The sequence below is a fragment of the Antechinus flavipes genome, chromosome 2, assembly GCF_016432865.1.
Source record: "Antechinus flavipes isolate AdamAnt ecotype Samford, QLD, Australia chromosome 2, AdamAnt_v2, whole genome shotgun sequence".
NCBI lineage: Eukaryota > Metazoa > Chordata > Mammalia > Dasyuromorphia > Dasyuridae > Antechinus > Antechinus flavipes.
Window position 1 is genome coordinate 82,372,261 of NC_067399.1, and position 16,910 is coordinate 82,389,170.

Sequence of the window (16,910 nt, forward strand, 5' to 3'; positions counted from 1 at the left end):
GAAAAACTTTTCATTCTTTTTCTTTTTCCTTTTCAAGACATAAGGCGCTCACAACTGGTTTTTGTGGGCCTGAGTTTATTAATAGCCAGGCCGCAGTGTAATAGCCAGGCCATATTGAGCTGGGTTTTCAGTTTCCTCAAAGCTTTTTCTGCAGCTGAGGTCCCTCAAAAGACCTTTTGAATGCTGAAGAAGACCTTTGAGAGGTTCAGGTCAAGCCAAGTCAGACATGAGAGAAAGAAATACTCTTTGCAAATCCCACAGATCTCTGCAGGTCTTTTATGTTCTTGGGTGTCTCCCACTCCATCCGCTGCAGCACCTTCTCCACCTTTTGCAAATCTATTTAGACCTTACTCTCTGCCCAGCCCTTCCCCACCTCCCTCCCCTAGCTTCACTAATGATTCTGGCTTATATACTGATGAGTAGTATTTACTTGGTATATAAGGCCCTCTATAATTGAGCCCAAGCCAGTTCTTCTATCTAGTTCTTCCTTTAGGGGGTTATGCTTTAGCTAAAATGGATTTTTTATCATACCTGAAACTTTAATGTTCCTTCTGCCTAAAAAGCATCCCTATAGTAATGATAATAATAAATATATATATGTACACATTATACATATATATATGTATCACTTTAAGGTTCACTAAATGCTTTACAAATATTATCTCATTTGATGTTCACAACAACCCTGACAAGTAGTTGCTGTTATTGTCCCCATTTTACTGATAAGAAAATTAAGGCAGAAATCTAAGAAAACTTACTTAGGTGCTTCTTCATAATTTCCATAGTGTAGAAGTAATTTCCACAGGTAGCACCAAGTTGATTCAAACACCAAATATGGGCACCCTAGTTCCATCCATATCTCAAGGATTGGATTAGAATTGTCTTAGAGAAGCTATTTGAATTTTTGTAAACTGTCAAATGAGGTACTAACTTCCTTCTGAGGACAAAGAATGTTGGAGCTGGAAGGGACACGAATCCATTTTCTAGAAGAAAAAACTGAGGCTCTGTGAGCTGACATGACTTGTCTTGAAATCACATAGCAATGATTGGAATTTGAACTGAGGTCTCCTGATGCTGTGTTCATTTCTCCTCTCTCCTTTCCTCCACTTTTGAATCTATATGAGGAGTAAAAATTTAGTACCATGGAACTAGGGATGGCTAGCCAAATCAAATACTCATAAACCCAGAGATAACAGACTGTCAAAGTCTGTTTATGCAGTCACTCCTCTTGCCAAGTATTTTATGATCATCCTTTAAAAAAGGAATAAACACATGCAGGTCATAGGACACTGTATAAAATCACAAACATGATTGCTTCAGTTGTGTTGACAGCCAGATCTGTCTGCTCTCACCAAGGGCAATGCAGCTTGGTTCACCAGGCATTTAGGAATGAATGAGTGAGTGAAAGAAAGAGCATTTAAAACTGCTTATTTTGTGTTAATGAACAGCATCGGGCAAGGTGCTTCTCGTGTATCCCTTCCCTCTTTTTACCCACTTGGCCCTAATCCTACTTAAAGTCCCATCACCTTCCATCCAAACTATTGCAAAAGCTTCCTAACTGGACTCCCTCTCTCAAGTATTTTCTCCCCTTTAATTCTTCACACAAAAATATCTGACCACAGTATCCGGTGCTCAAGAAGCTTCGATGATTTTCTGTTCTCTTTAGGACAAAATGTAAACTCCTCTGGCATTCAGAGCTTGTCTGTCTCCATCCTTCCTTTCCAGGCTAATCACCTACCATCTCTCTTTATGCTTTCCTACCTTTCAGTGAAACTGAGACGTGCTTCAGTGTCCACACATCCTTCATCTTCTGTCTCCATAATTTTCCCCATGCTTAGACTTCTTCTCATCTCCAATCTTTGCAATCTCTACCCCTTTCAGGGCTCACCTCAAGTGACATATTCTACTCCCTAACCTCCCAAATCTTTCACCATTGAGACCAGAGTCTTCTCACCTTCCTCCTCCTAATTATTTTTTGGTAGCTGTGAACATATTTTGAATTTGTTTACATATTTGTGTGTGTATATGTGTACCTTTCCTCCAAAAGACCTGTTTTAATTTTGTCCGTTTTGCCGGGGATATTATAAGTCCTTAAAAAAATGCTTTAAAATTGATTCCATTCTAGCCTGCAGGCTGCTATTGAGAAATGAGGCCATGTGGGGTATTTCATCATAGGTTCTGACCCTGCTCTTCAGTTCATGGGTGGCCTCTGAGAAAAGGGAACAAAGTCAGTTATATCTTTACCCAACCAGCAGTCAGAAATACTTTAAAACCACTCTGTTTTCTGACCTCTTGGTAGCATAGTTTTATGTAGGCAGGAAAATTAGTTCTGTGGCTGATGGTATCTAAAAGCATTTTCTAATCTGGTTGGTTACTCTATTTATGGGATGACCACATTGTAAGGTGGGCTTTCTGTAGCACTTAAAGAATGTAAAGATGATCATTGCTTCATACATTGTGAATCCCTGGTTGCTGTCACATTTTCTCTTTCAAGTTTATAAATATAAAGGCAAATATAAAGTCAGATAAAATGTTAAATCCCTTTCTCTACGATCTTTCCTCAATTTTCTCTTTTTTCTAGGGTTCTCCGAATATATATGATCATGAAATCTGTATAGATGCTGAAGCTTTTTTGCCTGTTGATGATAACCTGATCACTACTGGTTAGTAAATTCAAAGGTAGTTTTTTTTTGGGGGGGAGGGTGAGGAAAGTAAATGAGTGTGTGTGTGTGCACGTACATGTTTCTGCGCCTCATGGTAGTGTGATGTAAAGATAAACAAAAAGCTCTCCCTGTCTCAAAGTATTTTGCCCAGTCCCCTAGCAGAGTACCTAAACTTTGCATCGTGATAGGATTGTGGGATTTTAGAGCTGAAAGAATCTTGGAAGTCATCAGATCCAGCTGCCTCATCATCCAGGGTGTTAAAATAGGATAAATATGCTTATTACAAGTAAGGACTGTTTTATTCTTTGTCCTTTTATCTCCAGCACCTAACACAATACCCAGCGCATAGTAGGCATTTAATAATTGTTCATTAACTAATTACCCAGTCAAACCAGGTGGCAAGAAATCTTTCCTATTTCAAATCCTATGTTCCATATTTAATTAATATCAAATTACTTGCTGTCTTGAGGAGGGGGGAGGTAGAGAAGGAAGGAGAAAAATTTGGAGCAAAAAAGTCTTACAAAAATGAATGTTGAAAATTATCTTTACATGTATTTAGAAAAATACTGTTTTAAAAAAATCCTTTGCTCTTTTCATTATACTAGAAGGTTTTATTTTCATAAGACCCCTGAAAAAAGAATAGTGGAAAAAATGCTAAATTTGAAGTCAGAGGAACCGCAGCCCTGTCATGTATAGGACTCTGAATAAGTGATTTTGACTCTGAGGGCCTCAGTTTTCTCATCTGTGAAATTGGGGCATTGGAAGCCCTTTGAGGTCTTTAGCAGGTTAAAGTCATGATTCTATGATCCTTTATTAGAGAGGTATAGCCCATTCTCCTTTTTAGCACTGATCAAATATATGGGGGAAAAGGGAAAGGAAAACTCATTTATTTAGCCCCTACTCTGTGCTAGACATTGTGCTAAGTTAGAGTTTTTACAAATATTATCTCATTTATCCTGACAGCCATTCTGTGAGGTAGGTACTCAGTTATCCTTATTAGCAGAGACTTGTTCAGTATTACAACCTGATAAAGGACATGATTTGCAAAAGAACAGGATATAGGACAAGTATTGATGGACAAAAAGGAAAGCTCTTGAGGTTAGGTTTTACTTAGAGACTTTATTTAGGCAAGAGCCAGCAGGCCCCTTTTATTACTGAATAATAATATAAATGGTGACGTAGATAAATAGTGAAAGTCATACTTCCCAGCCTTAGAATTTTGCTTATGATTGTTCTATTATAGTCCTCAGTATCTGTCTATTAAAAATTATTAAGTATCTCTGTTCAAAGACCCCTCAAGAGTCTCTGGACCACATTTTGAGAACCTCTGGTTTAATATAGTAATGTCAAACCAAAATGGAAAAAGCTCCCTTCAGGGGGCCACAAGAAAACCACAAGTCAGTATTATGTTGTATTATATTTTTACCTATTTTGTTAAACATTTTCTAATTACAGTTTAACCTGGATTGTATTGCATTTGGGGAATTTTGTGGAATGTAGGTTTTGACACTTTTGGTCTGATATATACCAAAGGCACTTAGATAATAAGATATCGTTAATGCTTTAAAAAAAGATGATTTGGGTGCCATTTTGGTGAAAAGAGAGTTAATTTTCCAAGATAATAGAGGCAAGAGGCAGTGTATATGATGTGGTAGAATTGGCTGGACTTGGAATAATAAGATAACTTGGGCTCAGTTTATCACATTGTAGCTATGTGATTCTGTGCAGATCAATCTTTTAACAAACATTTATTATGCACTTACTGGCACCATACTAGCTCCTAAAAGGAGATCTAGAAAGCAGGAGGAAGGAGATACCAAAGGAAGGATGGCTGATCTGTACTCTTCCTCTAAATGGTATTCCTGGGAAGAGCTTAACAATGGGAGATTAAATACAAAGAACTAAGAGAAATGGCGGCTAAAATATTTGACATGTTTTTTCTGAGTCTCAGTGTCCTTTCCTGTAAAATAGAATAATAATACTTACCTTACAGAATCGTTGTCTTCAGGAAATTTCTGTGTAAATCACAAAATTCTATCTGTATGAGCCAGGATGATTATGTCAGCCCATGTGTTCACAAGGGATGCTGTTGATACTGCTCCAGCCAATGTTGAGGCTTTTCTCTGATCAGCCAGATTTGATTCAGACAGTCCCACTGAAGTGGCTCAGACAGAACCATTCACACTTCCATCTTGCCCCCACTATCAAGTGATTTGTGTAGTAAGATGGTTGGCAGGCATTAGGGTGTAAGCTCTAGCTGCTAATTGATGTCACTTTAAAGTAGTTCCCATCAAAGCAGGAGAGTAAATGCTCTTTTTTTTTTTAATTTCATTGAAATAAGGTCATAGATTTGAAGCTGTAAAGGACCAGACTGTTGTCTTACAAATGAGAAGTGTGGAGATTCTAAAATGTAGGCAGTTGTTTTGTTTTGTTTTACGGGTTGGTTTGTTTTTGTTTTTTTTTTTTTTTTTTTTTGGTGATTTCTTGAACTGTGACGTACAACCTTTTTGTTTGCTAGTGGTTTTCAGGAAATTCTATGATACTTTTTAAAATACTATTTTATTTTTCCAATTACATGTAAAGATGATTTTCAACATTCATTTTTATAAGATTTTGAGTTCCAAGATTTTTTTTCTGCCTCCCTCACTTACCCCTTTTCCCCAAGACAGCAAGTAATCAGATACAGGTTATACATGTATAATCTATTAAAACATATTTCCATATTAGTTATGTTGGAAAACAAGAATCAGAACAAAAGGGGAAAACTTATAAGAAAGAAGAAAACAAAACAAAAAGTGAAAATAGTTTGCTTCAATCCATGTTTAGTCTCCATAATTCTTTCTCTGAATGTGGATGGCTTTTTCCATTTCAAGTCTATTGGAATTTTCTTGGAATTCTATGATTATCAAGTTATCACCTAACCTATTTTCTAAGTTTTTGATAAAAGATACTGCACATTTTTTAAAAATATTCAGACTTTTGATTTTGTTCTAATTCTTCCTGTTGTTTTCTGGAGACATTGTGTTATATTTGCTTCATCTATTTTTAGTTTGCTACTTGGATAATAATAATATTAATAGCTGACATGTAGCACTTGTTATGTGTAAGCAAGTGCTTTATAATCATCTTCCTGTTTGATCCTCACAGTAATCCTCAGAGAAAGGTGCTAAGAAAACTTAATTGAGGAAACTAAAGCAAATAGAGATTAGGGTACTTGCCCAGGATCACACAGCTAATAAGTGGTTGAGGTCAAATTTGAACTCACGTCCTCCTGACTCCAGTGTTCTATCCACTGTATCACCTAATTGCCCCAATTTCTAACCTATTTTCTAAACTATTTCCCTTTTACTTTTTCCTCCTAAGTTAACATGTCATTTTTTTAAATTTAATTTTATTTAATAATAACTTTGTATTGACAGAATCCATGCCAGGATAATTTTTACACAGCATTATCCCTTGCAATCACTTATAGTTAACATGTCATTTTAAAAAAAAAAACATTCTTCTGTTTCATCCACACATCCTGGTAGTTCTTGTAGCCATTTTTTTCCTCTGAGTCTACTTTTGGTGAGATTAATCTTTGGGGCTTTCCTTAAGCCACAATATTTCTTAATTATGTTAACTTATATTCAGCTTTTTGGTTTTGATTTGGGATTTTGTGTTTAGGAAAATCCCCTGTACAACGTGGAGAAGTAGGGGAAGCTTTGGTTTTCTCCTTTCTGTAAGAAGGCCATTACCTCTGCCAGTCTAGATAAAGCAGCTTTCTATCCATCAATAAACATCATAAACATTTAGGGAGTGTTTCCTGTGTGTCAGGAACTGTTCCTGGGGATAAATATTATAAAGTACCTACTGTATGTCAGAAATTGTGCCTGGAGATACAAAGAAAGGCAGAAGACATTTCCTGCCCATAAAGAATTTATAATGTAATGGTCACATCCAACTCTACTGTCTGCTTAAAATCCTGACTCCTCTCCATCTCCTATTACCCCACCATGATTTCCAGATTTGGCTCCCTTCTTTCCTTCTCACATAATCCTCATTTGAGAATTGTTTCTGCCCTCCTTTGACTCAACAGGCCCCAGTGGGATGTTGGAAATGATAGCTCTTAGGCCTTTTATATAGTCATTCCTCCCCTGGAGTTCCGCTATTGAGTGGGTCCGGCTTCCTACCATTGCTTCCAGTGTTTTGATGAATGCACTGATGAGTTATGACATATCCCTGTACAGTGACCCAAGGAGTCTGATTCTCTCCCCTGCTTCTGATACGGCAGGAGTTGGGGAACCTGTATAAAGCCTGCAAAATCATTTGCATAATCAACCACAGGATGATGAGCTGAAAGCTGAGTAGAACAGCCTCCTGCTATTTGAGTTCTGTAAGTTGACAATTTTGTATGGCCTGCGAATGATGTTATAAACATCCAAATGGCTTTTGGCAGAAAAAAAGGTCTCCACCCCTGTGATATGGGATCTGGCTTCAGCCCCTTGTTTAATGGCAGTGGTTCAAATCACCCTTGCTCAAAGGGCTTTTCTGTTTGAAGGAGTTTGGGATGACTTCCCTCTTTTCTGCCTTTATTCACTTCCAGCTTGCTCTCTGGAGTGTGCATAATTTCCCCTTGTGGTCTTTTCTTTCTCTATTGCTAGTTTAGCTGAGCTGACACTGACTTCCTCAATTCTCCCCCTCTATCAGCTTCCACCCTCCACACAGCTCCAGACTGGATGAAATAGCTTCTGTATTTTTCAGATTTTTCTATCATTGATTTTTTTTTGAAGCTGTATAGAAATATTTGCTAATTTTTTATAAGGCTGTCATAACTAGAAATCCAGAAGAGTAATTAGGAATCATCTTTTTCTTTAAAATTTTCAGCTTAAAATTCTCTACCCCTTTCTCTAATCCCTCTCCATCCATTGAAAAGTCAAGAAATAAAACAACCATTTTATATTTATGAAGTCATATAAAACATTTCTACCTTAGCATTGTTGGGAAAAAAAAGAAAGAAAAATAAAGGGGAAAAAAATGCTTCACTTTACACTCAGTCCAGAAGGTAGCTTGTATTTTTTTTTCTATCATGATCTCTTTGGAATTGTTGTGTATCATTTTGTAGATCGGAATAGTGAAGTCTTTCATGGTAGATTATCATTTTACAATGTTGCGGTTACTGTCTATACTGGTCTCCTGGTTCTACTTTCTTGACTTTGTATCAGTTCAAATAGGTCTTCCCAGATTTTTGTGAAACTGCCCCCTTTATCATTTCTTAGAGAGCAATAGTATTTCTTCACAGTCATATTCCACAACTTATACACAATCTCTCACTGCTATTCTATTTCTGCTCAGTATCATATACAATGAATAAATAATATTGACTGACTTTTTCTGTTAGTCACATTAGAACCATCATCTTTTAGTTTTTTGAGCTCTAAAAGATATTAAAGGAGAAAGCCTAGAATTTATGTACCCAACAACAATCAGAATTTGAGCATTGTCTACTCAGCCCAACAACTGAGATGAGGAGAGCATATACTACCATTTCAGTCACTGTCAACGTGGTGTTTGTCAAAGCTGATAGGATAATTGTGAGAAACAGAGATGAATGGACTTCATTTGGCAGCTTAGTGGAACTGGAAGTTCTCCCAGTTTTCAAGAACTGATTTAGAGGCTTTTCTGTTTGTCTCAGTGATGTGTGTCTTCCTTTGATGATTCCTTTTTGTGATGATTAAGTATTAACTGGGGCAAACTTCCTTTGCCAAAGAAGTTATCACATTATTAGTGACATATCAGAAAAAAACAGAAATAGAAGATTGTTATCAGCCATTTTATGGCTAATGGATAAGAACAAAAATGAACCAAACATGTTTATGACATATACACACACACGTGTATGTGTATATCTGTCTCTTAATCTATTACTTCATTGCTGAACTTTGTAACTCACATTTTTTATAGTATCTTAGTTTTATGGTGATGCAGGGCAAGATTAATTTCATTATCATAGCAGATGAGGAAATTAAGTGACGTTGACTTGCTTAGAATGGCAGATTTTTAAAAAAAATTCTAATAGTATTTTCCCAAATACATGTAAAGATAGTTTTCAACATTCATTTTTGTAAGATTTTGAGTTTCAAATTTTTCTTCCTTTCTTCCTTACCTTCCCCCTCTCCAAGACAACAAGCAACCTGAAAAAGGTTAAATATGTGTAATTCTTTTAAACATATTTCCATATTTTTTATGTTATGCAAGAAAAATGAGACCAAAAGGGAAAAACCATGAGAAAAAAAAAATAAACAAACAACCACAATAAAAGGTGAAAACATTATGCTTCGATCCACATTCAATCTCCATAGTTTTCTCTCTGGGTGTGCATAGAACTTTCCATTACTGGAATTGCTTTGAATCGCCTTACTGGTCAAAAGAGCCAAATCCATCACAGTTGATCATCACATAATCTTATTATTGTTGTGTACAATGTTCTCTTGGTTTTGCTTGCTTCCTTCAGCATTAGTTCATATTAAGTCTTTTCAGGCTTTTCCAAAATAAGCCTGCTCATCATTTCTTATTATTGAAGCATACATATACCATAATTTATTTAACCATTCCCCAACTGAGAGATATCCATAAAAGGGGCAGATTTAAATCAGCCCAAATTCAAACCTACATTTTCTGACTGCATGAAAGGAAAAGGAGGAGGAGAGATTGAAGAACATTATAATCTTTGAACAGTTTTTTTTTTAATATAAATAACTTTTTATTGACAGAACCCATGCCAGGGTAATTTTTTACAGCATTATCCCTTGCACTCACTTCTGTTCCTATTTTTCCCCTCTCTCCCTCCACCCCAGATGGCAAACAGTCCTTTACTGAACAAAGTTTTCAGAAACTAAAGTGTCAACATTTTGTAATATCCCTCAGTGTCATATGGAAAGTCATTAGCTGTGTTCAGCTAAATCTCTATTCTCATCCTAAATGAAGTCATATTTTGTTCAGATGTTTGGGCTGTATGGTAGAATATGATGTCGTGGCTAGGCATTTTATGCTGGTCGGAAATCAAACAAGAGGACAAGGTCCCACTTAGCTGTGACTTCATTCTAAGCTTCTATTCAACAAGCTGACTGATGGTATGGTCATATTTAGGGGCTTATTCTTAGATGGCTGTTTAATTGAAGCTGGGTAAAACATGACCTTGTATAGGATAGTATATTAGTGGAACCATACAACAACATGGTGCATACAACTTGATAAGCCCTTGGTCTCTTCTAATAAGAATTGCTCTAAAAATTCAAGAATTTCATTGTTTTCTGTTATGTCTGGCTCTTTGTGCTTAACAGTAATCCTGAATGATTTGTCCTTCCTTTCTTCAGCTCATTTTACAGTTGAGGAAACTGAGGTAGATAAGATTAGTAACTTTCCTACCGTCACACTGGTGTCTGAGCCTGGATTTGAACTCGGGAATTTGAGCTTTGCTGAGTCCAGACCTTGTACTCTATCCACTACACCACCTGGCTGCCCTTACTTCATCAATCAATAAGATTTGCTTTTTTTCTCACAAAAAGCTTTCATAGCTCAGGACAACCTGTCCCCTACCATTTCATAGTTTAGGACTTACCTGTCTGGAGAATTGAAGTTCCTTATTCATCTCACACCTCCAAAGGGAGAACATTATTTTCGTATAAATGAATGCACCAAAGTGCTGGGGATTCTGAAAAGTGAGTGGCTAAGCTTAACCTGAAGCCACATTGCACTGAGAAATAAAAAGTACTTTGAGTATGTGTGGGTGCTCATAAAATGAGGCCCTTTCAAGTTTCCAAGGTGCAACATTTTAATGAATTCTTGTGCCTCTTCCCAGCATCAAGACCATCAAGACCCTATTGGTTATTTTCATGTGGTCATTTTAGATTTGGGAATTGCCTTGACCAAAAAAGCACATTTCTATACAGTGTCCTTTCTTAATGATTGACTTCATGTTCCTCAACAGCCCTTCTATTTTCGACCAACCACATCATGTACCTTCTAATCTGACATCCCTCTCCCATATTTATTTTAATAGTCATCTTTTTATGGCCCTGGGTGTATCTGTCACTGGATGCTTACATTCGTTCTCTAAATGCCATTCCTATCCGTTGCTCTTCTCAAAAAGCCCATCAGATGAGCCATTCTTACGAGAAAATGCTGACGTAGAACTAAACGTTGGGGTGGTTTCCACCATCACTGTAGGTAGTCAGTAGTTCTTTAAGATAATATGGGGGGGAAAAAACAGTTACAGTGAGAACATAGTGGATCCTTTCTTGCATTGACTGTATATAGTCTTTTTTTCCATCCGTTGGTGATGTATAAATCTCAGTAACTCAGGCATTTGGTTAAAGTAAAGCTTTGGTGCATTGCCCTTATAAAAGGAACATAAGCTTAAATTTGGAACTGAAAGGATCATAGAATCATATATGTAGAGTTGAAAGAGAGACCTCAGGGGCCACCTTAATCAGCATCCTCTTTCTTTTTTTTTGTTTTGTTTTGTTTCATTTTAGAAAACCGAGGCAAGCATGATTAAAAAATGAAGTGTCTTCAATGACTTGAACTCATTTCCTCTGACTATAGAGCCTTAACCTTTCTCCAAGAGACCTCAGAGTTCATCTAGTCAGCCTCTCCCTTCATTTTACAGATAAGGAAACTGAAGTGAGAAGTGACTGGCCCAGGATCTCACAGCTGTTTAAATGTCTTAGGCTAGCCCCTCCGCTGTTCGACCCAGACCACCCCTTATTTTATAGATGAGGAAATTGACACAACTATTAGTGTCAGGGGTGAGATTTGAACCCAGGTCCTTTGACACCAAATCTAGCATTCTTTCCCATTATAGTATTTTGTCTCAGAGAAGACATGTAAAGCTAAAATGGTTTTATCCTTTGTCCATTACCTACTACTGAGCCAGAGTAAACAAAAAATAAGGGCAGTTGTGTGGTGTAGTGAACAGAGCACTGGGACTGGAGTCAGGAAGATTGACTTCAATTAGACATTTACTAGCTGTGTCACCCTGGGCAAGACACTTTATCCTGTTTGCCTCAGTTTCCTCATCTGTAAAATGAACTGGAAAAGGAAAGGGCAAACCATTTGGGTATCTTTGCCAAGAAAACCCTAAACAGGGGCAGCTAGATGGCATGGTGGCTACAGCCTGGAGTCTGAAGAATCCAAGTTCGAATCTGGCCCTAGACATTTAATACTTAGTAGTTGTGTGACCTTGGCAAGTCACTTAACCCAATTGCCTAAACCCCCCCCCCAAAAAAAAAAAACCAAAAACGGAAAGAAAACCTAAATGGAGTCACAGAGTCAGAAACAAGTGAGAAGCAACTGAACAACAAAAAGAAAACAAAATAAAACTTTCTCAGGCTTGATAAGAATCAGTGTTTTAAGGACCTACTTTCTGTCCTATTGGCTGTTTCTTAAGTGCATCTGATAAGTGCTTCAATGCTTGTGGTGCTTTTATAATTCTAGGGAAGTTATTCATAGGATCGTAGTTTGTCAGAGATATTTGGAAAGCCCTAAAAGGCTGTGTGACATTTTTCTCTCCCTTTCCAGGGAGTCTCTTTGATTGTCTTTTTCTGAGTCACCAGCAAAGGTCTGGTGGGATCCGATTTCTAAAGCAGTAAAGCTTCCTGGCAACCTTAGCTTCTATGGAGCTCCCTGCTTTCCTGGCCAGCTGGCGGGCGCCAGATATAGCTAACGCGCCCTTTTCCCTCCAGCCAAACTGGACTAGAAGGTTGCTATGTGGATGTGATTATTTTCACTCTCTGTTCTTTTAGAAGCTAAATCTATATAGGTAATGTCCCTTCCTCACAGCTCAGTCGGGAAGCCGCAAAGTAAACCCTCCAAAGCGCTATTCAGGTGGGTTTCATGTCATTGGATCTGATACAGGCTATTCCTGACTGTCTTGTTAGTTGTGGCAGGGATGTACAGGCTGACCAAGAAGAATCAGGCCAAAGTACACATGAGGGAACAAAGGCTTTCTTCCTGTGCTGAAGTTAGGTACTGCGGATATCAAAGATTTGTGTCCAGTAGGAATGAGGCAGCCGTGTCACAATGGCTCGGGTCTGACAGACTGAGATAGACCACTCACCCCTGATGAGACTACCTGTGGGATCTTACAGAATTTACTTAGCCTCCCAAGGCCTCAGTTTTCTCATTTGTAAAGTGAGGGGATTGGACTAGATGCTATACATCTCTCCTAATCGGCAGGTCTACCCTCCCACCAGTAGTGTAGAAGAGCCTTCCTCTTAAGAAAAACCAGTAATCAAATACTTCTGCCCACAAGTTAGATGATGGCACCTAGAAAAATGAAATTTTCCTTTCCTGTTCTGAAGATCCATTAATGAATGGCTTCTGCTCTGAAGTTTGGTTTCCTCATTTATAAAATAAGTGAGTTATACCCTCAGGTCTATTCCAATTCTAGATCCAGGATCTTTTACCCTCCCACCAGTAATATAAAAGAGAGCTAGAGGATTATGGGATCCTTAATTAGGAGCTGTAACCCAACCCCCATCTCCTTTTCCAGGGGAAGAAACTAAGGCAAGGGTCCTCAAACTTTTTAAATAGGGGGCCAGTTCACTGTCCCTCAGACTGTTGGAGGGCCGGACTATAGTAAAAACAAAAGCTTTGATTTGTGGGCCTTTAAATAAAGAAACTTCATAGCCCTGGGTGAGGGGGATAAACATCCTCAGCTGCCACATCTGGCCCGCGGACCATAGTTTGAGGACCCCTGAATTAAGGTCTAAAGAGGTGTTTTGACCAAGGATACTCAGGAAGTTGTCTCTTCTGTTCCCCTACCTCCAGTTAAGGAGTAGCAAGGTAATACTCTATGGGTTCTGGACAAGTCACTTAACGTCTTACCAGCCACAGTTTCCTTGACTGTAAAATGGTGATAATAACACATCTCTCTGGGATTGTTGTAAGGATTAAATAATATATGTCAAGTGTTTTTCAGACCATAAGGCAGCATACAAATGCTGGCTCTCGTTTATTATTATTATTATTATTATTATTCACAAATAACATGGTAGTAATCTTTCTCTTCAGAGAATCTGTGATTCTCTAGATTCTGTTTTACTCATGCAGTAAGCTCATTCTAAAATGACATTTAGGCAAACCGGTTTTAGACCAATTAGTATTCTGGTTGAGAGCAGAATGTCATTGCAGAGAGGGACAAAGAGATATAGCATCTGTAGTTTATCCCAGTTTGCAGTTCTTGTTCTTATAATTGTTGCCCCAGGCTGCCACATGCTTTTCTCTCTGTTCTAGAGTCAAAACAGATACCTCCAAAGTCTCCAACCTCAGAGCAGTTTAGACTATTCTAGTCAATATGCATTAATTATTGTTTTAATCAATATAGTATTTAATCTCTCCATGGAGTTGTCCATTTTTAATCTGTTTGGAGGCTTCTGTAGTGTTTTATGTCTGAAATATCCAGCAAAATTTTAGAATCAAGTATCAGGAGTTTACTGTCCACTTCCTCCTTCACCCTCTTCCCAAATTCAGTCACATAAAATAATACTAAATGGACCTTTCCTCTCCCCAACTGTCACCCCCTTTCCTCCCCTCAAGCTGACCCTCACCCTCTCTTGGGTGTTAACTATTGGTTTGCTGTGATTCTTTTTGGATAGACCTTCTGACTGAGGCTACATCTGAGTTCCATTCACATTTATTGGGCAGCTGGTGCTAATACTGTGGGAGCGAGATTAAAATGAGATGGGCTCTGCCTTCACTAATAAGCCACCAAACTCAGATGTTTGAGACTATCTGTGTTCATTCTCTTGGCTCTGAGACCCCATCTAGGAAATCTTGGCTAATAAATACATGGAAACAGTCTCCCCCCATCCCAAAGTAGGTAACTTCATCTCTGTCTTCCTTGGTTTCTTCTATCCTAAAATGGAGCTAATAACTGGACAGGATTGTTCTGTGGCACATCGAAGGCACATAAATATAAATATGTATTCCTTATGTCCCTGTCCCCTAATCCTGTAGCTGATTTTCTGGATCAAAGGGACACCTGTGCCCATCCTACCTTCTTTTCCCCTCTGCTCCCCTCATTGCTTCCTAGCACACTGTGCCAGTTTCTCAGGTGATGATATCAGCCAGGCTTTAGTGGGCTTTTGATACTTGATCCTCGGAGCTAAATAAGAAAAACCCTCAAGAGTTTTTCTTCTCTCCACTCCTGCCCTCATTCTCTCTTTCTCCTTGTTACCAGCCCCTACCCAAGGTGAAGAAAAAGCTTTGTTCACATCTCCCAAGTGTATACACTTCCCATTCCCTGGGAGATGGGAAACAAGGCACAGTCTCTTTACTAGTCTGAAACCAGAATTACACAATATTGCCTTAAGCAGAGGACAAGAGGGGTGCAAAATAAAATACTCTGAGAATAAGTTAGGTCCTTATCTAGGGAGGCTGGAGGAAGGGCATAAGATGCTATTGATTCAAGAAGGGAACATTCCTATTAGATTTTAAAGACTAAAGATGGTAAAGAAGGTATCAGAGGACATCCCACAAACAGGGAATAGCTAAATTGTGGAGAGATTAAAAATTAAAATGAGATGGGAATGGTCCCTACCCTTATTATGGGGGCTAAAGTGGGACATGGGATAAACTTTGTTAACTATGTTACTTTGTGTCAGAGACTTAGAACACATTTACTCTTGAAGATTTTCTAATTTTCCTGGCATGTTCTTCCTGATTGGAGGCATTAAAGTTCAGAGTGTTTCAGGGGCTAAGAATAGTTCCTTTTATTCCCTGTTTTTTTTTTGGGGGGGAGGAGGGGGAAGAGATTTGGGATTATGTGGTTTACCCAGGGTCACACTGCTAGAAGTGTCATCTAGCTGGATGAGTTTATCCATTGTCCAATCACTACCTGCCCCAGAATAGCCCCTTTTAAAAAAGTAGGAAGAAGATAAAAAAATCAATAAAGGCCTCCAATCAAACTTCTTCAAAGAAGGTATTAAAAATATACTACCCCAAGAGGCACAGTGGATTGAGTTCCAAGCCTGAAATCAGGAAGAATCACTTCATGAATTCAAATTCAGCCTTAGACACTTAGTAGTTATGTGACCCTGGGCAAGTCCCTTAATCCTGGATTACCTCAGTTTCCTCATTTTTAAAATGAGTGGAGAAGGAAAAGGCACACCACTCTAAACAGGATCATCAAGAATCAGATATAACTCAAATGACTGAATTACAACAGTCCACTACCTTGATCTTGAGCAAAGAGTTCACATCAAGGAATAATATGAAATAAATTGGGAACGATGATAGCATATTATGAAGATTAATTCTAAAGCAAAAAGGCTTAAATTTTTCTTGATAGAAAAACTGTAGATTTTTGACATAAATGAATACAATGTGTTTGAGAGAGACAGAGACAGAGGAAGGAGTACATATATGGGAGCATTCGTTGTACCGGGCCATGTATGTATGTATGTATGTATGTATTAAAAACAACAACAACAGGGGCAGCTAGTTTTGGTGTAATGGATAGAGCACCAGCCCTGAAGTCAGGAGGACCTGCGTTCAAATCTAGTCTCAGACACTTAACACTTCCTAGCTGTGTGACCCTGGGGCAAGTCACTTAACCCCAATTGCCTCAGCCAAAAAACAACAAAAACAAGAGCTTCCATTCTAATAAATGGAATTTTAATGAATGAATAAAATAAAGAATACCTAGTCAGAGTATAAATTTTTGGAGGAGTAGAGACCAGCTTCTGGGTGAGATAAGAGGAAGACTCAAGAGTTCAGTGCCTCAGTGATAACAATTCTATGGTCCTGGGGCTGAGGGGCAGGAATGATGGTCAAGGTGCAGGCAGCCCATGGTAGAAATGGCACAAAGGAGCTTGTCCTTGCAGCATGGAGAATTGAGTTATACGTCTTATATAATATTATATCAAGCTGAATCTTGGCAAGGATCCAAAGGAGAAACACAGAATTTATTCTAAAGGGAGTAGATAATATATTTTTAATGCTTTCTTTGAAGAAGTTTGATTGGAGAGCTTTGTTTTTTAATCCCAGCAGTTTATACAGCCAATTCACCATTACCTTCTCTTCTAAATTTTCTCAGACTTAGAAATGGAGTTTAGCCCTTTGCTCAGAAACACTAACTAGAAAACAGATGTTTCTACCTTCAGTAGCTAAAAAGATTTTTTAAAAATACCATTTATCCTCATGCAAGGAATTTGCAATATGATCTTTTCCACCCTGACCCCAATGCTAAGGAAATTTAAATGA

The 16,910-nt window shown here is 38.1% G+C and overlaps 1 protein-coding gene across 1 annotated transcript in view; it reads left to right on the forward strand.

Annotated features, from left to right (window-relative positions):
- Positions 1-16,910, forward strand: part of GALM (galactose mutarotase) — a 53,548-nt gene that overhangs the window by 17,593 nt on the left and 19,045 nt on the right. The window contains exon 4 of the mRNA XM_051975147.1: positions 2,582-2,663. Coding sequence (XP_051831107.1) covers positions 2,582-2,663 — 82 coding nt within the window. The remainder of the gene's footprint in view (positions 1-2,581; positions 2,664-16,910) is intronic.